Source organism: Crocuta crocuta, unplaced genomic scaffold (assembly GCF_008692635.1).
Source record: "Crocuta crocuta isolate KB4526 unplaced genomic scaffold, BGI_CrCroc_1.0 scaffold132, whole genome shotgun sequence".
In the NCBI taxonomy this organism is placed as follows: domain Eukaryota; kingdom Metazoa; phylum Chordata; class Mammalia; order Carnivora; family Hyaenidae; genus Crocuta; species Crocuta crocuta.
This window is the reverse complement of record NW_027528611.1, coordinates 3,207,528-3,229,834: the sequence shown is the minus strand read 5'-3', so window position 1 is coordinate 3,229,834 and position 22,307 is coordinate 3,207,528. Positions and strand designations below refer to the sequence as shown.

General features: G+C 53.8%; 1 protein-coding gene across 2 annotated transcripts in view; it reads left to right on the top strand.

Annotated features, from left to right (window-relative positions):
* PPARD (peroxisome proliferator activated receptor delta) overlaps positions 1–22,006 on the top strand; it is an 83,024-nt gene extending 61,018 nt beyond the window's left edge. For both annotated transcript variants that reach the window (XM_077754915.1, XM_077754914.1), the window contains 7 exons: positions 6,699–6,929; positions 15,447–15,601; positions 16,699–16,837; positions 18,170–18,372; positions 18,552–19,002; positions 19,998–20,247; positions 20,874–22,006. In XM_077754915.1, coding sequence (XP_077611041.1) covers positions 6,800–6,929; positions 15,447–15,601; positions 16,699–16,837; positions 18,170–18,372; positions 18,552–19,002; positions 19,998–20,245 — 1,326 coding nt within the window. In that variant the 5' untranslated portion in view covers positions 6,699–6,799 and the 3' untranslated portion in view covers positions 20,246–20,247; positions 20,874–22,006. The remainder of the gene's footprint in view (positions 1–6,698; positions 6,930–15,446; positions 15,602–16,698; positions 16,838–18,169; positions 18,373–18,551; positions 19,003–19,997; positions 20,248–20,873) is intronic.
* Positions 22,007–22,307: the final 301 nt, after the last annotated feature.

The following is a 22,307-nucleotide window of genomic DNA, read 5'->3' as shown; positions in this document are numbered from 1 at the left end:
AGGGCCCCAGGAGAGCAAAGTAGCTAGAGAACAGCGGTGGGGGTGGGGGTGGCCTTGGCCTCTGGGAGGTAGGCAGACCTCAGCTGTAAATGGAACAGTCAGGGCTGTGTGAAAGTGGATGGTTTCTGGCGAAATGCGGGGATGAGCCACAGCACAGCAGTTACATCTAAATATGAAACAGCCCAAGGGCTGTGTGTGGGTTTTCGAACAGCCGGACCACCGCCCTCCTCCCCCTCTAGCTGGTCACAGCCAGGAGAGACCATTCCGGGCTGGGGAGGAATGTCTGCTTAGAATCCGAGGACCCCTGCCCCAAATCCAGAACTCTGGCAAGAGCCCAGAACCACCTCAATTTCAAGAGATGACCAGTTGCACCCCCTCCCCCCCAAAACTGATAACAATTCCTCTGGTCACGGGAAATATGGCCCAGTGCACACGGCTCCTTGGAAGCCTGGCACCTTCTCCCAGACACGCCCTGTCAGGACAGAGCTTCTTGTCGCTTCCCTCATCTCCCCAGGGGACCTCACAAGGCTCACCTGTGGGAGGGAGCTCGTGAGGATTAGCAGAGCCTGTTTTTCACACACCAGGCATGACATGAAGTGGGAGCTCAGTCAGCTCCCACCCCTCCATCCAGGACCCTGTCCCATCTCCCCAGAGTCACTCAGAGGATCAGAATGTGTGAGGGACTGAGTGAGAAACACTTTGTCAGGTATCTATAAGAGGCAGCGTTGTGGTTTTCCCTCCTCTGTTTCCAGCTGCCAAGGGGGACCCCAAATCTTCATGGCCCTCTCTCCCCAGCTCTCATCACCACAGTCCGGGGTGCATTTCCACTGACCAAAGAGTTGGTTCTAATTGGCCTCACGCCACCTACCCTGTGGTCACTGCCACCACTGTGCTCATAGCTCTGAGAAACCACATTGTCTGACCCTTCCATCACCATGCTGCCCATACTCTCGTTGCGGCTTCTCCGAAGCCTCCTGTAGCACCTTTGCCATCGGCCTGGCTGAGGGTTTCTCACGCCTCACCTGCCCCGGCCTCCTCCACCTCCAGACTTTTCCATCCTATGGAGCACGAAGAGTCCGCATGCGGCCCCTGTTGTACACTACTCACAAACTGCTCATGGTGATCACCAGGGTCCTTTCCCCGGTGTTGTCGCCTCGCCCTCTCCACAACCCCATTCTGCCCCTTGGCTAAGGCTCCTGTGTCGTGCCATTTCAGTTAGGACTGTGTTCGGCTGCACACGGCTCAGGCCTGGCAAACAGGGCTTCGTAAAACAGGCATTTCGCTGTTTCACCTCGCACGTGGTCGAGACAGGTGTTCCGGGGCCAGGTCAGCGGCTACACCAGGCCCCTTCTTACTCTCTGCCCCACCCTCCGCACCTGTCTTCCCCTGCTCAGAAGGGGCTGTCACACCTCCATGCGCAGCATTCCTGTTCCGGGCAGGAAGGAGGGAAGGCACACCTTTGTCACCTTTTATCATGAAGAAACCGGTATTTTCAGAAGGGCCTCCCAGTAGATTTCTGTTTACGTATGGTTGGTCAGAATTGTGTCACGTGAACATGGTAGCTGCAGGAGAGCTTGGAAAACTGAGTGTTTAGCTCAGCACGTGGCTGGTCCAAAGAGATTGGGACTCAGGAAGAAGGGGAGTGGACTTAGGTAGACCATGAGAAGTGACCACCCCAGGCCACCAGTGGTAATCAGAGCCACACGGCTGGCCCAGGGAACTGCCTTGCTCTGGGTCTAGTGATCGCCAAGTTTGATGATCAGGGATTGATCCCTGAGGAAGTGATTTATGCTAACCAAACTCAGGTTCCTGCCAGAGGGGACACCTCTAGGGAGTGACAGCAGGAAGTAGCGGAGATGGGGCCAGAGGTGAGCACAGGTAAAGGGGTCCTGGCGTGGTGTCGGGCGTGCAGGCACCTGGTGGCCAGGTCTGTCCGGTTTTCAAGAGAAGCCAGAAAGCCAGAATTGTTTTAGCTATTTTTTGAAAAAACTCTAGCGTTACAGAGATACCACAAAGATCACCCAGAGCTCCCATATGTCCTCCATCCAGCTTCTCCTAATGTGCACGTGAACTCCGGACACGTACCCAAACTGAGAAACCAACTCTGGTTCGGTGCTACAAACCTAGCGGATTTTGTTCGGATCCTACCACCGTCTTCTGCCACTGTCTTCTTTCTGTTCAAGGATCCATCCTATGTCGCTTTTAGTTTTCCTGTCTCCATAGTCTCCCAGCTGTGAGACTTTCTCAGTCAGAAAGGTGGAGTTTTACATGACTTCTAAGTTTTCCCATTCTACGATAATAATTTGGAAATCATACGTGCTATTTACGGTGTCTTGGTTACCTTAGACCTTTTTCCATTTATATTTGCCCAAACTGGTAAAGTTCCTCAGCACTCTTCCATCCCGCTGTCTCCCTCTCATCTTCCACATTGCCATTTGTCGGTTTTACCTTTTTGTTTTATTCCAGTTTAAATTATTTTTGGAACAGGCAGCATGCCTGTAGGTCAGAGTTTAAATAGTACAAAAGGTACCGTGAAATACTTCCCTCCCTTTAGTGGTCCAGAGGCAGCGAGTGTCCCCAGTTCTGTGTAGCCTTCCCGGCTTACACACACACCAGCACACACAGCTGCAGTAGATCCTTCTTGCACGAGGTGGTAGCTCTTCATTGTACGCGTCGCTGTCTTCCCTTCTTAATGTAACATAGAGATACTTCCATTTCAGTCCAGAAACATCATGATTCTTGCTTGCGGTTGCACAGAATTCCTGTCTCCATATCATAATGTATTTGCAAAGGCCCCTGTTAATAGACATTCAACCTGTTCCCCACCTCTTACTCGTCAAATAATACTATCGTGAATAACCAATACCTTATGTCATTTTGCTGCAGTAGAAACAGCTGTAGGATACAGCCTAGAAGGGGCATTTCTGGGTCAAAGGGAATGTGCACCTGTAATTTAGATCAACTGTAGGCAAATTACCCTCTTCACAGGTTGTGCCCATTTACCTCTTCACCAGGGATGTGTGAGGTTATGTTTCCCCACATGTTTGGCAATGTGGTGGCTTTTGTTTGATTTAAGTTTATTTACTTATTTTTGAGAGAGCGTGTGTGTGAGTGGGAGAAGGGCAGAGAGAGGGAGGGAGAAAATCCCAAGCAGGGTCCATCCACACTGTCGGCACCAAGCCCAACAAGGGGCTCAATCCCACGAACCACGAAATCATGACCTGAGCCAAAATCAAGAGTTGGCCGCTTACTCAACTGAGCCACCCAGGTGCCCCAGCATTTTGTTGTAATCTGATTGTGAAAGTATATTTCAGTATCGTTTTAATTTGAGTTTCTTTTTTATGAGTGATGTTCAGCAGCGTTTCAGATGGGTACCTTTTCTGTATACATTTTCATACGCTGGGCCCATTTATCTCTTAGATGGCTGTCCTTTTACTTATTCATAGAAATATTTTAGAGAAATTAGCCCTTTGATGAGAGTTGCAGATATTTTTCCCAGTTTATTGTGTTTTGTTTCTTATGATTTCTTCCTACCATGTAGAAAGTTTATAGTTTCATGTAATCAAATTTACTAATCTTTTATCCATAATCTTTTAACTCACAAAGTTTTTATGTCACTATGTGAGTTTTTAACTCACAAAGTTTTACTGTCATGCTTAGCTCTTCCGCACCTCAAGAGTGTTTTTATAGCTCAAATATATATATTTGAGCTATATATATAACATAAATATAAGTTATAAATATATAAGCTATAAATATATATATAATAAGTTTATATATATATATATTTGACACACATATATATAATTTTTTTTTAAAGTGGGCCCTCTGCCCAGTGTGAGGCTCGAATCCACAACCCAGAGATCAACAGTTACATGCCTCATGGATTGCACCAGCCAGGTGCCCAGTAGTTCATATGTGTGTGTGTGTGTGTGTGTGTGTGTGTGTGTGTGTGTGTGTGTGTGTTTAACGTTTATTTAGTTTGAGGGAGACAGAGTGTGAGCCAGGGAGAGGCAGAGAAAGAGGGAGAATCCGAAGCAGGCTCAGTGCTATCAGCGCAGAGCTCAACGTGGGCTCGACCTCATGAAAGCGTGAGATCATGACCTGAGTCTAATTGGACGCTTAAACTGACTGAGCTACCTAGGCGCCCCCATATATTTTTGTTTTAACTTTAAAGTTTCATTTACTTCTCTGGCCCTTGTCTTGGTGTAAGGTTTGAGGCGGAGATCCATCCTAGTTTTTCTAGATGGCTGTTCAGTTGTCCCAGTACCATTTCTTGGAGAATCCATTTCTTCCCTTTGCTTTGGAATACTGTCTTTATAGTATGCTGAAGTTCCACATGTGTGTGCATCTATTTCTGGACTCTTTGTATTGTCTCTCACTGATTGTTCATGTGCCAGTGCGACAGCATTTTAATTATTGTGCTTTACTATAATTCTTTTTATTCCTCTCCAGCTAATTTCCTGTCATGTTTGCCGAAGTGCCTCCACCCAGCCTCTTTGCTTCCTGCAAATTCCATCTTTTACTCTCTGTAGACAACTTTCCTTCCTTCTTTATTAACTCAAAGAGTAAGGCCATTCCATATGAGTTTTAACCACCCCTGCCTCAATTGCTATGGTACTTCTTTGTGTTTTCCTCACTCTGTGCGCTTGAATTATTCCCCTCCCATCAGTTATTCTGTCACAACTCCCCCCCGCTCCCCAAAACTTCCGACTGCCTTCCTCTGCAGACCTCTCTATCCACAGCTTATCTGAGTCTCCTCTAGGCTAAAAAACTTCTTCTTGGCTTTGCCACTTTCTCAAGGCAGCAGCCTCTTGTACATTTATTTCCTTGACATACTTACCCAAAAAAGCTAGTCTCCATTCACTGTCCTACCTTCCTCACCACCACTTATTCTTCAGAGCCCAGGTTTCCATCCTGACCACTTGACTAAAACTTGCCTCACAAGGTCCCTGATGACCTGGCAGTCACCGAATCCAGGGGCCATTGTCAGTTTATCACCCTTACGCTCTGCAGCATCTGACATGGTGGAGCCCTCCCCCGTGAAACAGCCCTTCCCGTGACTCTGAGTTGTCCGGCTGTCCCCGTCTCTCCTGCCTCTGGCCAGTGCTCTGCCGTCGCTCTGGAGCCTGTTCCCCTGACCTTCCTTGACAGGTTGCGTTCTCCTTTGGTGAACTGAGTCCCTTCCTGTGGCTTTCGGGTCAACAAGGACACTCCCCATAGCTTCAGATTCCCAACCCCCCAGCTCTTAGACTAGGGCTGAATTTCAAAACTGCATTTTGTTGACAGACTAAGAGGTTATCGTCAGTCCAAACAAGAAAAAATGAAAGCCTGATGGAAAGGAATGAGGAGAGAGGGAAGATTTACTGTCTGTTGGAAGTTGCTTTGCTGTGAAGCAGTGATTCTCAAGCTTGGCTGCACATTAAAATCCGCAGGAAAATGAGAAATAAAGATCCCAATGCCCAGGCTGCTCCCCAGACCGTCAGATGAGAAGCTCTGGGGACAGGCCCAGGCAGCCACATTTCAAAAACTCCCCAGTGGTTCCAGTGTCCAGCCAAGTCTGCGAGGGTAGAGCAGCGTGGGAGAGGGAAGAGCCTGAGCCCACCCCTGCCTTCTGGCTTTGAGCAGTGGGTGGATGGGCATGCAGGTCACTGAAGTGGGGATTACCAGAGGAGGGGTGGGTTTGGGGGAAGACACTGGGCTGTCTGGATAGGTTGAGTTTGAGCTGCCCACAGCAGGAGAAGTCCCACAGATGCTTGAGTTTCTGTAAAGCAGATCTTTTCTGCTCTTGAGCCTCCTACAGCCTGCACGTGCCTAGATAGAGCCCACCTTCCCAGCCCTCCTCTCTCCTACAGCACCCACTGCCCGGCCACCAGGACTCCTCACCGTCCCCCCCACTGTGCTGCCTCTGAGTCTTTTCTCGTGCTGTACCCCCCACGACAAGTTCCATGCCGTCTCCGGTCAAAACCCACCCCACTCTCAAGGCATCTGCGTACTATTCCTGCCAGGATGACTCTCGCCCACGGCACCTCATGTACTTACCAGCACTGACTGTGGCGTTTGTGGGCGCTATTTTGTTTGCCGAGGGTTGGAACTGCCTCCTTCTGGGTGACGACAAGTGGGGGGGGGGGTCACCGCCCAGGAACCCATCTCGGAAAGTCCTGGACAGAACGCATCTCCCCGCGCCTGATGGCTGTGCTGTTGAGGGCCTAGTTGCAGATCTGCTGCCAGTTGTGAGCCTAGCTCAGCAGGGACTCGTGTCCTTTGTCCCCCCACACCCGAACACAGGAATGGTAGGATCCACTCCCTTCAAGAATTGTGGCTTCGGAGAGCCTGGGCGCTGGAGAACACAGGATGGCTGTTAGGAGGTGCACTGCTTATCAGGAGCTTGAAAAAGCCCCTGAAGTCGTTCCCATCTGGCTCAGAGAGCAGGATGGGGCCGAGGAGGCAGGGAAAAGTGATGCGGCGGCTTGTCGCCCTATCTGGTTCATGGAGACTGCTCTGAACCCCACAAACCTGCCTCAGGAACCAAGTGGACAGAGGGTAGAAGGGGAAGTGACTCATGGTGCAAGGAGTGGGGACCGCAGGATAGCGCTGCAGGGGCAGGTGCACCCTCCACACTGGCGCCCCGGGCAGTAGCCCTCACGCAGGCCCTGCTCCATCGCGCTCTCATCCTCTTCTCGTCTGCCCCTGTGCAGGCTGACGGGAACTGCCCTGTAGAGGTCCATCTGCGTCCAGACCCAGATGATGCCAGAGCTATGACCGGGCCTGCAGGCGTGGCGCCGAGGGGACACCAGCCATGGAGCAGCCACCGGGGGAAGCCCCTGAGGTCCGGCAAGAGGAGGAGAAAAAGGAAGTGGCTGAGGCAGAAGGAGGCCCGGAACTCAACGGAGGACCAGAGCGCTCGCTTCCTTCCAGCAGCTATACAGGTGAGGACAGGGCAGAGCAGGAAACGCCCTCTGCAGAGAGCATCATGGGTGCAGAGCCGTTCAGGACTGGAGCCCGACAGCCTTCGTTCGCGCCCTGTGCTGTTGCTCATCGGCTGCAGGACCTCGGGCAAGTTGCACTTCCTTCTGTGAAACAGACAGGGCTTGTAGGACATGTGGACAGGGAGTTCTGTGGGAATTAAGTGAGCTAGGCTTTGTCATGCGTGTCGTCAGTATTATTCCCGCAGCTATTGCCCAAGGGATCTGGCCAGTCTGCATTAACAACACGCTGGAAAGATCAACTGTACCTGTGACTGTCACGATCAGTCAGAACACCCAGCTCCATCGATCTGGTGCCAATTACGCACATCACCGAGCTGCACTCTAATTAGGTGTCAGTGCTAAGCGCTTAGTGTGGATGACTGTAATTAAGACTACTCTTGTGCAGCCAGGCAGTTTTAGCTTCTCTTATCTCACTTGTTGTTTATCCACTGTTAGTAGCAGCGTAGACATTCTTGTCTGGGACCCTGTACTGTTCTGTCCCTGTCAGCGTCATGGTGTTAGGTCCACCTTCGGCGGCACTCAGAATCCACTCCTTGGCCCCCGGTTTTCCCTGCTGCTGATGCTGCCCCTTCCCTGCTCCCGGCCCCTCCCCACCACTTCCCTCCCCTTCCCTCCACACAGGTGCCAGCATGCTCAGTTGACTCTTGCTCCCTTCCCTCAGAGGGAACTCAGCATCATGAGAGGATGTACTTCCAGGAAGGCACGTCCTGATTTTGCTGCTGGCTTCAGCTGAAGGAAATCCTGACCACAGGCGGTGGAGATGCAGGGCGGAGGAGCAGGCCCACCCCACGAGGATGGGCTCCGGAGCCCATCTCTGCGTGGGGAGGAGGCAGACAGGGCAGGGGCTGTTGAGGTGGAACAGGTTCCTACCTAGCCTGTTGCTAAGAAAGGCCCAAATCCTTGAGCCACACTGCTTTGAACCTGCAAAACCAGTCCCTGGATTTCGCAGCACCTCTTCCTCTTCTGAGCATGTGGCAGGGTAGGGTGGTGGGGGTAGGGTACGGGAAAGGCCATCATCCCCTCCCTCTGAGCACTCCCACATACCCAGGAGTGACCAGCGTGGGCTTGGTGTGACTTCAGGCCTCAGGAGGAAGTATCCCCCAAGCCCCACGGTAACCTATACCCTGTGTGTTGGCTGGTGACTGGGATGAATTTAGAGACGGAGCCTTTCTCAGAAAAGGAATAGCTAACCAGAGGTGATTGATCACATAGTGCTCATAACATGTACTGTTCTGAAATTGACATGGGCAGGGAAGGTTAGGGAAGCAGAGGGAAGATGCCAGGGGCTAAGAATGAACAATCTATGTCACTGAGGACGAGTGAAAAGGGAAGAGAAGGCCATGGGATATGTGGCCTCACCACCCAGCCTGGCCCATCCTGTCCCCACATCTGGGGCCAGGCACACAGAAGCGACCTGCAGAGTAAGGACCTGTCCTTGTACCCCACCTCGAGGGGCCATATCCTCACAGGGCACTGCTGTTCATGTGCAGACCAGAGTGCAGTGTCTGCGCTCCAGGCAGGGGGGGTGGGTGGACAGGGCGACGGCCTCTTGGGGAGCTTTCTCATTGGGATTAGAGACATGTCTGGGGAAAATCTGCCCAACTGCCCTTGCAGTGCTGTGTGTGACGTCGTAGTATTTAATATATTCCATTTATCAATAAATTGATGAAGGAGAGGTAGGAAGACTTCCTTGCTCAAGGCTTTGGAGCAGTTGTTTAATGTGATCATTATGTGTTAAAGCCGTAGAATATAAAAAGTTTGCACAAACTCTATAAGACAAACAACCGAGATATAGAAACAGGCAGTCCCTGGTAGGACAAATACAAATGGCCAGAAAACAAAATGTTTCTCAGTCTGCTCACCAGTCAAAGAAGATATCTTCAAGATGAGATGTCCTTTAGCCTGTCAGATGAACTAAGAGCACTGTTTTGGCCAGAGGGGAAAACAGGGCCCTCCAGCCCCCGAGGGCGGAAGGGCAGCTTGGCTCCACAGGCCAGCACTTTTTACATTCCTTGGGCCCTGCAGTTCCCCTCCTAGGAATGTATCCCATGTAAATACCCGCTCAGAACACACAGAGATTTCCACACTTATTTACTGCAGCACTGCTCACAGAAGCAAAATATTGGCAAGCTCCTATGCGTAGGGAATTGGTTGTATAAACTGTGGTAGAGCTGTCCTGTGGAATGCAGTGGAGTCACTAACAAGGACAGGGGAGGTCTGAATCCACTGACGGGGAAAACAGCTCCTGACAAATTGGGGATACCATTGCTTAAAAATCTTTTAAGTGTCAGGGCGCCTGGGTGGCTCAGTTGGTTAAGCGTCTGATTTCAGAGTTGATTTCAACTCAGGTCATGATCTCACAGCTTGTGGGTTTGACCCCTGCAAGTTAAAAAAATCTTTAAGTATCATGGAAGGCACTAGAAGACTATGCACACAAAGGACTGTCATTAACTCAGAGAAGCATAGTCTTGGGGAGGTCGCATCACAAGCTGGTGCACGCCATTATGTGTTATTCTCAAATCTACAATACCCTCATAATCTAAGAAGCAGATGCATTGCTTTTCTTTAACAGGTTAAAGTAATTTGGGGGTGCCTGGGTGGTTCATTCGATTGAGCGTCTGACTCTTGATTTCGGCTCAGGTCATGGTCCCAGGGTCGTGGGATTGAGTCCCATGTTGGGCTCTGAGCTGACAGTGCAGAGCCTGCTTGAGATTCTCTGTCTCTCTGCCCCTCCCTGTTCATGTACTCTTTCTCTCTCTGTCAAAATAAACAAACATTAAAAAAAAAAAAGTTAAAGTAATTTTGTTTCCCAAAAAAGGCCAGCAGGTGAGAGACCCTGGAAGACAGAGCCTCATCTTGTGTTGGGGATCCCCCAGACCAGGGCAGGAATCTCAAGTCTGTGACTATGAGCTGTGGCCTTTGCTGGTGCCTTCACTTCTCCAAGCTCACTCTTTACCTTTAAATTTGATTTTTATTTGTTTTAAGGGAGAGGTAGAGAGCCAGCGGTGGAGGGGCAGAGAGAGAGAGGGAGACAATCCCAAGCACGCTCTGCGCTGTCAGTGTGGGGCTTGAACTCATGAACTGTGAGATCGTGACCTGAGCTGAAATCACGAGCCAGACACTTAACCGACTGAGCCACCCAGGTGCCCCTCAGTCTCTACCTTTAAAGTCTGCCCACCCCAGGGCTGGCTGGGTAAGGTTCTCTGCCACAAGTCTATGACTTTGGCTTCTGGAGTCCCCTCAGGAATTCAGGAGGATGGGCCACAGCCTCGAGCCCTGAAACAGCAGGAAGATCACAGTTTGCTTCCCCTCTCACCCTTCAGAGGTTCTGTGCTGATTCCGCGTCTCTATATGCTCGACTCCTGAGAAGGCAGGCAGGACAGGCCACCAGACAGGAGACCCAGGGAAGTTAATGCCGCAGCTCGAGTTTGAAGGCAGTCCGGAGGCAGAATTTCTTCTTTCTTAGGGAGGCCTCGGTCTTTTTATAAGGCCTTCAACAGCGTAATTGGCTGAGGCATTCTCACGTGATGGAAAGTAATGATTTATTTATTTTTATTTTTTGCTTAATTTATTAAAAAAAAATTTTTTTTTAACATTTATTCGTTTTTGAGAGACAGAGACAGAGCACAAGCAAGAGAGGAGCAGAGAGAGGGGAGACGCAGGCTCCAGGCTCAGAGCTGTCAGCACAGAGCCCCATGTGGGGCCCAAACCCATGAACTGTGAGCTCACGACCTGAGCTGAAGTTGGCCGCTCAACCGACTGAGCCACCCAGGCGCCCCTGGAAAGTAATGATTTAAATGTTAATCACATCTAGGGGCGCCTGGGTGGCTCACTCATTTGACTCTTGGCTTCGGCCGCAGATCATGATCTCACAGTTGCGTGAGTTCGAGCCCTGCTTTGGGCTCTGCGCTGGCAGCTCAGAGCTGCTCGGGAATCTCTCTCTCATCCTCTCTCTCTGTCTCTGTCCCTCCCCTACTTGTGCTGTCTCTGTGTCTCTCAAAGTAAATAAATAAACTTAAATTTAAAAAATGTCAATCACATCTAAAAAACACCTTCACAGCAACATCTAGACTGGTGTTTGATACAGAACTGGGTACCTACCATGGGCATCATGACCCGGCCAAGAGGACACATAAAATTAATGATCTGGTTAATGCCACTGTCAGCATGTTACTTACCCTTCTGAACCTCAGTTTCCTCACCTCTAAAAGGGTAAGTAGACCTGCTTGAAGGGCTATTTAAGGTTCACATTGGATTAATGGTACAATGTACCCAGCAGACCGCCTGGTACACAGTAGGCGTGCCCAAAACAAGAGATCTTATTCATATAAACACACAGTCTTAACAGGGAAGTCAGGTTTATGTTCAAGTCCCTGTCCCACCATGTATTAGACAGGTGACCTTGGGCAGATCCCTTAACCTCCCCAAGCCTCAGTTTCCTCATCTTAAATGCGGTCAGTTCTATCTTCCAAGCTTTTAGTGGGGGCCTGATAAATGCTGGTTCTTTCCCCCTCCCAGGGTAGAGGTGGAGGTAGGCCCCCAGGAGATGTTTGGGAGGTCAGGCAGGGTGCGGCCAGGGCGGAAGTTCAGAGGCAGCGCTCAGGGCCCAGATGAGGGCCCTCAGGTGAGCAAGTGCGTTTCCTGAGACCAAAGGAGGACCGGGAGGAGGGCCGCGCTGGGCTGGCTTGGAAGAGTGGCGGCTGTGCGGGCAGGTGGCCCTCTGAATGGCACGCCCCAGGGCTGCACCCAGCATTCCTGAGGGACACCAAGGCCGGGACTCCTGGTACCAGGAGGGCCTCTAGGAACCCCGTGGCTCATGAGTGAGGCAGTGGGACCTTCAGAACCTGGTCCTTAGAATGCAGGGCATTCCTCCATCATTACTTTTGGGTAGGGTGGCGATTTAAGGGTAAACCCATAAGCCAGGTGGCCAACCGGGAAGAAACAGAACTCTTTATCTTTAGAAAACCCACCAGTACACATGCACGCCGCCACCAAACCTCCCCCTGAAGGATGCGTACACTACTGCCCGCCCTAGCCCCTCATCTCCCCTGCCTCTCTCTGCCTTGTGTGTCAGCTGTTTTTGTTCTTATTCCTCTCAGACGGGCAGTGGTGCCCGTGTCCTGCTAGCCTGCCACCACCAAGCCTCGCTGACTGCTTTCAAGTTCTGCGGGCTGCACCTGCTTGCCACCTGGGGGCAGGACATCCGTCTCCCAGTGCCCTGACACCGTCCTCTGGGACGCTCACCCAGGGTCTCTCCTCAGGACCCAGAGCTCAGGCGGCCTTGGTGGCTAGCGGGGCTTCAGCAGCTTGGCGTCTCCCACGGGTCCCTGTGATCCTGATGCCCCTGGGCCGAGGGGAAGTGAGACGCTTGGTTTTGGCCTGGGCCTCTCTGGGTCTCATAAGCAGAGACACTCCTCTCCCCCACAGCCTTGGATTTCTGTGAAGCTGCGGGTGAAGAGGTACAACCAGCCAGAAAGAGGAAGGCCCCTGCCTGTGTGGGGAGCACAGCTTGGAGAGGGCAGAATTGCAGCTTGCTGACAGGCATCTTCCTAACTTAGATAGTCCCGTGCCTCTTCCAAGTTCTACGCCTTTTCTCCAAGGTAGTTGTGTTACTTTCCACCTTAATTCTCGGATAGATACACCTGTCACCTCTGTTTTGCCAAGGAGGAAACTGAGGCCCAGAGGGCAGAGCTGGGTTTTGAGCCCAAGACACCAGTTTGATCTCAGACCACACAGCTCCTGAGTCACATTCTTACCTCTCAAGCATGCTGTTACCAAGCGTCTGGAAGCTGATTCGGAGGTCTTCTATAGCTCTCACTTTTTTTTCATTATTATTTTTTAAAGTTTATTTATTTGAGAGAGGGAGAGAGAGAAAGGGAGGGAGGGAGGGAGAGAGAATGAGCAGGGGAGGGGCAGCGAGAGGGAGGGACAGAGGATCTAAAGCAGGCTCTGTGCTGATAGCAGAGAGCTCAGTGCAGGGCTTGAACTCACAAACCATGAGATCGTGACCTGAGCCGAAGTCGGACCCTTAACCAACTGAGCCACCCAGGTGCCCCCCAAAGCTCTCACCTTTGAGCCCAGAGGGGAGTAACCTCCCTGACAGCCTCATATCTGAGTGGTGGCTCCTTCCCAGTCCTGTGCCATCTGCCTGCCCCTCAGCCAGTGTTGCCATTCGCCGTGTCGCGTTCCAGTTTTCTTACCTCATTCTCAGCTCAGCTAGTCCAGGGCAGGGTCTGGATCCCGCCCTGCACACAGCCGGTGCTCATCACCTCTGTTGAACCAGAAGAGAGGGAGGGTGGCATTGAAGTACAAATGACCAGACACCTGCCCAGCCTGTAGGGCCACGAGGGAAAACAAGGAAGGCACCACCAAGACGTTGGTTACTGTGGACAAGACTCGGTGGCGGAGGAGGGCTTTGAGACCCAAAGGCAACGTGATTAGAGGTGTCCCGAGTCTAACAGAGGAGGAAGATGTGTAAGCCACAAAAACAACACTGCTTACAGGAAGTAACACAAAGGGAGCCTACATACAGACCACACAGATCAGAGGAGGAAGTGCTGGAAACCCTCCTGCCCAGCATCTGCGCAGGTCTCGTTTGCTCCCAGCAGCTCGCGCTGAGAGTTCTGTTGCCCTGTTATGATGTCTCCAGGAGTGGCGGGTGCCACCCAGCTCCGCCAGCCCCCCAGCTGGCACTGAGTTCAGGGTGCCCAGAGGATTCCATAGTCACTGAGTTCCCCCTCCACCCCCTCCAGCAGCCCCCTAGCGGCAGAGTTTCCACACTGGGGCTCTTACCTTCTGGAGGAGGGCGCCCAACACTGAGTAAACACATGTGACTGTCATGTGGTGACAAAGGCTAGAAAGAAAACCAACGTGGCTTTGCCCTCTGCGGTTCGAGGCTCCCCTGCAGCCCTGTGCCCGGGAGACGAAGGGAGCCCCCTCGCCCCCGTCTGTGGGCTGAGGTGGGCGTTTCCGCCCCTTGGAATGACAGAAGGTTGGGAGCTAAGTCTCTGGGGGGAGACAGGCCATTTTAGGAACCAGGGACTGTGTCACGCCTGCCCTTGCGTCACCAGCCCAGGACGGCAGCAGGCCGCTGGGTCCTCTTTGCTGGGGTCTGGTCTGGTGCTTGTGCGCCCCTCCCTGTGGCTGAGATGGGGTCTAGCTGAAGGCTCTCCTGCTGGCACTCCTAGGACCCAAGGGGGAGCTGAGGAAGGTGTGGGAAGAGTGGCGTGCACTTCAGTCTGGGGAGGGGGGGTTACTCCATGGCAGAGAAATCAAGGTATGCTGTGGAGTGATCTCAATCTGTATTATGGACAGGCAGGAACGCCAGCCTGGGAAATGCTAAGTCTGGGCTCATCTCCCTGGCTTGAGTCTCCCTACGGTGCCATCCTGCTCTGAGCCACTGCTTCTCTAGTCTGGGGATTGGGTCCGTGCCCCTGGCGAGGTTGCTTGGTCATCAGGAGAGAGAGCAGGGAATAGAGCAGTTTGGCAGGCAGCATGGCAGAGGCAGGACAAGCGGCACGTGGGGCCATGCAGCTGGCCCTGGGCTGGGAGACGGGGGCTTGGGCCAGGTCTCTTTTCCCAGGGAAGGGTTCACTTCTCAGTGTCCAAGGGAGAGATTCAGAAGAGATTCCCGGAAGTCCTTACTAAGTGCTCTGGCAGCACATATGCCCTGAAGTCATTGCCACGGCCAAGTGCTTTCCACACTTACACTCGCAACGCCAGTTTCAAACATCTTGTGCATTTAATAGGAAAAAACTTGGGGAAGTTCAGTATGCTGCCCAGTCAATATGACTGATACCTGCGTTCTTTGTACTTGAGCAAGAAGTTTTGTGAGAACGAATTTGAGCTTCTTGAGTGATCCTTTTCAGCATCTCTGGAGTCCACGCAGGAATCACATTTCCCAGGAGAGGGGGGTGGAGGGCAGCTCTGCAGGGGTCTGCACGAATTCAGTGTCTGCAAAACGCATTTCACACCGCCCACATGGCCCACATAGCAGAGCCTCTTAAGCTAGGAGAGCTGCTTCCAACGGTCTAGAAAGATTCTGTCTGCTTCCTCCCTCTTGCTCCTTTCTACCCAAAACCTGGTCGTCTCCCCTGCGCACCCCCCCCCCCAACACCCTTTCCTCCCCAGCGGTGACCTCAGCCCAGGAATGCTCTGATTGACCCCGGAGAGTAATAGCTACCATTTCCCAAACACCTGCTGTATGTCCGATCTGGGGAAATGCTTTGGAAACTTTGTGCCATCCTCTCAGAGAAGCCTGTGTTCTAGATGGAGAAGGCGATTCTCAGAGAGGTTGACTCCTTTAGACACACAGCTCTCCAGTGTCTGCACTGAGGGCGGTGTAAATCAGAAGCATGGGCTCTTCCCACCACCTGCTGTGGCCCCAGGGGCTCTGGCCACCTGCCCTGGCCCCGATCCTGGCAGAATGTGAAGTCACCCTGCATTTTGTATCCGCAGACCTCTCCCAGAGCTCCTCACCACCCTCACTGCTGGACCAGTTGCAGATGGGCTGTGACGGGGCGTCGTGTGGCAGCCTCAACATGGAGTGCCGTGTGTGCGGGGACAAGGCATCAGGCTTCCACTATGGTGTTCACGCATGCGAAGGCTGCAAGGTAGGGGCCGCGGCGAGTGGTGGCCGGCAGTCGGGGCTGTGATTATGTGGTGAGTTGACCCACCAGAGAGGCCGGGCCCTGACAGTACCTGCAGCAGAATTCCCACCTGGGAGGCAGCCAGGCCGGTGGGCCCGTTCCAGGCCTCCGCTCTGGGTCCTGCTGGGCACCGCGCCAGCCACCCACAGGGGCCGTCTTGCTGCTGGCGCCCCCTGGGGACGTAGCTCTAGAAGAACCGGCAGGACAGAATGTGGGTCTTGGGCTGAACCATCTCCTGACGTCAGAGCTTCCTGCACCTCAAGGCCTGAAAGGGGTTCTTTGATGGAAAAAAGGAAATTCACATTTATTTTTCCAGTGGTGCTTTTGGGTTGGTCCCTCTGACTGCACATCCATCAAAATGTCACATACATGTTTTTGAATTTATTTATTTATTTAGAGAGATAAAAGAGAGCAAGCGAGCATGAGCAGGGGAGAGGCAGGGAGAGAGGGAGAGAGAATCCCAAGCAGGCTCGGCACTGTCAGCCCAGAGTCTGACTCAGGGCTCGAGCTCATGAACCATGAGATCATGACCCGAGCTGAAAACAAGAGTCAGACAGGTGCTCCACCAACTGAGCCACCCAGGTGCCCCTCATATATCATTTTATTAAACCACTGCTTAGAAAATACACAGAACCAGATACCTTTATGAATGAATCAAGTTAGCCAGGATACAATTTTATGTTACCAAACTAGCAAAGAAGCATTTAAATAAATAAATCAGGGGCACCTCGAAGTCTGCTTGGGATTCTCTCTCTCTCTGCTTTTCTCCCTGCCCTTCCCCTGCTCTCATTCTCTCTCTCTGTGCCTCTCTCACTCTCAAAAATAGATAATTAAAGAATTTTTTTTAAATAATTAAAACATATATTTCAAAAGTTTTAGAGTTTACTTTCCTTCTCCCTTTCCCCTCCGAAAAAAAACTTTCCCTGCATTACTTCTAAATCTCAGGAACTTTTACATTCTCCCATGTAACTGGGGCCCCTGACATAACCCATTGGGCACAGCGGGATTCCCAGCTTTCTCCCTTTCCTGTGGCTTTTCCTCACTTCTTCACTGCTCTTCAGGGCTTCTTCCGTCGGACGATCCGCATGAAGCTAGAATACGAGAAGTGTGAGCGGATCTGCAAGATCCAGAAGAAGAACCGCAACAAGTGCCAGTACTGTCGCTTCCAGAAATGCGTGGCCCTGGGCATGTCGCATAATGGTGAGAGCCGACCCGGGCAAGGCACAGGGGATGCTGGCTCCCTCTGCACAGCCTGGAGCCAGGCTCCGGGACCGCAGAAACGGAGTGCCCTTGGCAGCGCCTGGCACGCGGCCTATGTGTCAGCCGCCGAGCCTGGAGCCGCACCAGCCAGCCTGAGACCTGCCTTCCCCAGGCTGCTTGGCTCCCGCATGGGCCCCAGAAACCACTCCCAGAACCTCAGCCTCCCAGTCTCAGATGGCCTGACAGAGCATGGCAAGCCACTGCCAAGGCCTGGGATCACCTCAGCCCTTCTTGGTTATTGAAGGCGGGGAGGAACCAGCAAGTGACCACACGTGTCAGCTGCCAGGAGCCAGGTGGGAGTTTCCTGGAAGCCAAGCCACTCCCAGGGGGCAGGGCCTGCCCTGCACGCCAGGCCTCCCGCAGAGTCTTGTCTTCAGACCCCATGCAAGTAGGATTTTGCAGCCCACCTGTCCCCTCTTTGCCTGTCTGGGTCACCCCCCACCAGGGGCCAGGGGAGAGCCTTCTTGTTGAAATGTCTCCACCCACAGCTATCCTCTCTTGCCTTTTAGATGGTGGCAGGACCTAAGCCCTCCATAGGAAACACATCCTAGGTGGGGGGCCCTGGCAGGTCCCCACCTGCCTCCGTCCCTCCCCTCAGTCTGTAAATGCCTGGGCTCCAGTGCTCGGGTGGGCTGACAGGATTTCTTAGGAGATCTCAGGGCCAACTCCATTCTTCTCACCTTTTCTTTTAGAGAAGCCAGATTTGTATCCCGTTCCGTTACTAATGACTAGTTTTGGAGGCTCACTGTGTGAACATTCTTAATTGTTTTGAAGGTGCTTTCTTAGCGTAGCAGGCAGCGCGTCAGTCTCCTAAGTGTTTTGACGATCCAGTGAGATTTAAGTATTAGCCCATTTTTCTTAGGAATAAAGGTGACATGGCCTGCCCTAAGTCTTGTGGCCTGCAAACTGCCAAGCTGGAACTCAAGTGCAGCCCTTTGATAGCAGAGACCCCTTTGATAGCAGAGACCATCTTCCTACGTGTCACACTGCCCCGCCTTCTGGCCACAGGGGTTCAGTCTCCTCTGTGAGTTAGGGCCCTCGCGTGCCAGGCACTGTGAACAAGACAGCCCCCCTGTCCCCCTGGAGCTGACCTTCTGGAGGGTTCCCCAGCATTTCCAGTGTGCTGGCTCCAGAGCTTCTGAGGGTCCTGGGCTCAAAAAGTATGTCTCCGGTTTTGGCCCACGTACCTATAGTGGAACAAGGAGTTCAGAGGTGCCAGCCCCCGCCTGGGCTCCTTGATGACCTCTCCCTCACCCCCACCCCACAATACAGCCATTCGCTTTGGCCGGATGCCGGAGGCTGAGAAGAGGAAGCTGGTGGCAGGGCTGACGGCAAGCGAGGGGGATCAGCACAATCCGCAGGTGGCTGACCTGAAGGCCTTCTCCAAGCACATCTACAGCGCCTACCTGAAAAACTTCAACATGACCAAAAAGAAGGCCCGCGGCATCCTCACCGGCAAGGCCAGCCACACGGCGGTGAGTGTCACTGCCCGGCCTGGCGGTCCCAGGCTCTGAGCCCTGCTGCCGCCTGCCTGACTTCTGGGAGAGCCAGGCCCCCTCCCTCCCCTAACTTCGTGGTGCAGGCCAGGGGCATGGGGAGCATACGGGCGGGGGACCCCCCCAAGGCCTGGCCTCTAACGGGGCCTGGTTTTCAGCCCTTTGTGATCCACGACATCGAGACATTGTGGCAAGCAGAGAAGGGGCTGGTGTGGAAGCAGCTGGTGAACGGCCTGCCGCCCTACAAGGAGATCAGCGTGCATGTCTTCTACCGCTGCCAGTGCACCACGGTAGAGACTGTGCGTGAGCTCACCGAGTTCGCCAAGAGCATCCCCAGCTTCAGCAGCCTCTTCCTCAACGACCAGGTGACGCTTCTCAAGTATGGTGTGCACGAGGCCATCTTCGCCATGCTGGCCTCCATTGTCAACAAGGACGGGTTGCTGGTGGCCAACGGCACTGGTTTTGTCACCCGTGAGTTCCTGCGAAGCCTTCGAAAGCCCTTTAGTGACATCATCGAGCCCAAGTTTGAGTTTGCTGTCAAGTTCAATGCCCTGGAACTTGATGACAGTGACCTGGCTCTCTTCATCGCGGCCATCATTCTCTGTGGAGGTAAGAGAGGGTGGGGCAAGTAGGCCTGCCCCACACACCCAGCCCTCCTGGGAGTTGGGCCCTCACTGCAGGGCGCCACGCTGAAGCCGGAACAGCATGGGCAAGTGTCTGCGTGATGGTGGCGGTGGAGCACGGGAGGCACCAGCTGTACGCAGAGGGCCGGCTCCGTCCTAGAGACGGAGAGGAGACAGAAAGAAGACTGGAAAGAAATGTGCCAACCTGTTAATGGGATTATTTCTCTCTTTTTGAAGTTTATGTATTTATTTTGAGAGAGCGAGAGAATGAGCAGGTGAGGGGTGGAGAGAGAGGAAGAGAGAGAACCCCAAGCAGGCCCCATGCTGTCAATGTGGAGCCTGATGCACGGCTCGAACTCACGAGCCATGAGATGGTGACCTGAGCCGAAATCAAGAGTTGGAGGCTTAACCGAGTGGGCCACCCAGGTGCCCCTTAATGAGGATTATTTCTGACGGTAGAGAAATTTTCCATCTTTTGCCTGCTTTTTTCAGATTGAGTACAATAGATCGAGTACCCGTGCTAACAGTGCCGCAGAGCTTACCTCACACCAGGCACTGTTCTGGTTCTAGCATACAACTCATTTGATCCCCACAACAATCCTGTGCAGAAGGATTACCCCATTTTACAGATGAGGACACTAACATCAGAGAGGCTGAGTGACCTGCCCATAGCCTCATCACTCGTCTGTGATAGGGATGGGAGTTGAATCCAGGCAGTGAGTCTCTTAACCCTGATAGGATACTACTGCCTTTTCCAGAAGAAAAAACAAAAAAGCCAAGGGGATGGGCCAGGGCCAGGGGTGGAGGCACTAGAATACTCAGTGGGGCGGTCACTGACGGGCCAGGGCTTGGGTCTGTCACAGCAGTAGGTCTGCTGTCCCCCCCCCCCGTCCCCCAGGGGCCAAGTCACCTACGCAGGGTAGGGTAGGGGTAGGGGAGCTCCTCTGCCCCCTCCCACACCTCTGCCCTGTGTCCCCACAGACCGGCCAGGCCTCATAAATGTGCCCCAGGTGGAGGCCATCCAGGACACCATCCTGCGTGCCCTCGAGTTCCACCTGCAGGCCAACCACCCCTACGCCCAGTACCTCTTCCCCAAGCTGCTGCAGAAGATGGCCGACCTGCGGCAGCTGGTCACCGAGCACGCCCAGATGATGCAGCGCATCAAGAAGACGGAGACGGAGACCTCGCTGCACCCGCTGCTCCAGGAGATCTACAAGGACATGTACTGAGGGTGTGCGCCTGGGGCCTCCAGGNCCCCCCCCCCCCACCAACACCGGCCCCACAGGGCACCGCGCCCCACCGGAGCCGGGGAGGAGTCCCATCCTGTGCTCGGACATGTGGCCTCTCGCCCCTGCTCTGCTCTCTGTGCTCCCTTCTGCCCCCTGCTCTTCTCAGGCCCCCTTTCTTCTCGAATTTCCTCGGGCTCCCTCTCTTCCTCTCTCTGCAGGTTTCCCTCTTCCTTCCTCCCTCCGCCTTCTCGCTCCCCACCCCTGTGTCCTCTCTCCTCCTGTGAGACAGTTAGTGTTACTTCACCAGCAGCATGGAACGGGTCCTCTGCTTTTGTCCGCCCTGTCCCCTGTCCCCCAGGGAGCGGGAGGGGTGGGCCCGCCCTCAGTCACCGCAAGGGTAGGGGCCTCACTTCTCCTGTCTTCACGGCAAAGGATCTGGGCCATCCAAAGAAACACTAAGCTCTCCAGGCCCGGCTTCCTGGGGAAGCCACTCAGGGCCTGGGCTGACTACGAGTCACCGAGTCGTCACCTCCCCCAGACTGTCACCAGCCTCCCCTCCCCAGCCAACCCCTCTCCAGCAGCACGCCCCAGCCCCACCGATACCAACGCCCTCTGTTCTTTTCCCCAGTCTTCCAGGCCAGTGTCACTGATGGTCCCCTGCGCTGGCCGCTGGGGGACACCCCCAGCCTGGAAGGAGGTGGGCTTCCCTCCAGGTGGGGCCCCCACTGAAGAGGAACAAGCCTCAAGGGCGGCAGAGGTTGGCAGGGGAGGCAGCCAGCGGTGTACTTAATTCTGACCCCAGGCCGTGGGGTCACCGGCACACACACACACCCCACCACCACTCTGCAGCAGCCACCGACCACAACTCCTGTTTCTCCACTCAGTGCCAGGGCCTGGCCTCACATGCAGCCGGGGACCCAGCTGAAGCCCACGCCCCCTCTCCCCAGAGCCGCCACTCCACACACACAAGCACTGACTCACTTTACCTGGTTCCACACCCGTCACCCTCCCTTCCCTTCCCAGGGACAGATGGGCCGGAGGGGCCTACAGGTGGATGGGCAGAGCTGGGCCAGATCCCTCGGTGGCCGGGGGTCTGCTGAGCCAGCCCAGCACCTGCTCATGTGTGACATCCGCTCATCCCGACGTTCCCACCTCCCTCCCCTTCAAGCGTTTCACCCGGCTGGTCACTGAGCTCACCGTGCGCAGCCTCTGGTGACCAGAGACCTCGCCGGGCCCCGCTCCTCCCAGGGGAAGTACTAAGCCTGAGAGGAGGGGCTGAAGCCCAGCTTGGATGCTGTATCTGAGCAGGAAGTCCGAGAGCCCACCCAGCCTGCTGCTCCAGGAAAGAGACTGGCCTGGAAGGGCGAGGGACTGGTGAGGGCCTCGGAGCAAGCCTGGGGAAGACCTGAGGCTAGAGCCCAGGCTTGCGGGGTCCTGCCCATCCTGCCCTGGGCTCCTGCTCTGCCAACGAGACTCTTTCCTCTCCCACCCCCACCCTAGGCTGACCAAGGATTGGGGTTGGGGTGCTCCCTTTGAGCCAGCGCTGTGAAGGGAGAGATGCTGTGCCTGACGCCCGCCCCCAGCTCGCAGTCCCCCCCCACCCCCAGGTCTGGTGCTGAGGATATAGCTCTTCTCAGTGTCTGAACAGTCTCCAAAATCGAAATGTATATTTTTGCCAGGAGCCCCAGCTTCCTGTGTTTTTAATATAAATAGTGTACACAGACTGACAGAACTTTAAATAAATGGGAATTAAATATTTAAGAGTTGATCTGGGCTGACTCAGTTANATGTTTTTCCTGGGGGTGGGGGTGCTGACGGGACTCTCCCCCTCCTCCATGCCCGTGGCTGGGCAAGTGAGACTTTGGGGTATAGGCCAGGAGAGTTGATTCTGGCTTGTGGGGCTGCCCATCTTTCTCCATCCCCATCCTGCAGAGAGCATCCGGGGCATGAGGGGAGGGGTGGGGAGAGAGGATGTGCACACCTTTGCTGTCACGGTACAAACCAGGTTGGTGTGAGGAGGGCCTGGGAGGGTCTCAGAAGGGCCTTGAGTGGTGGGTGGAAC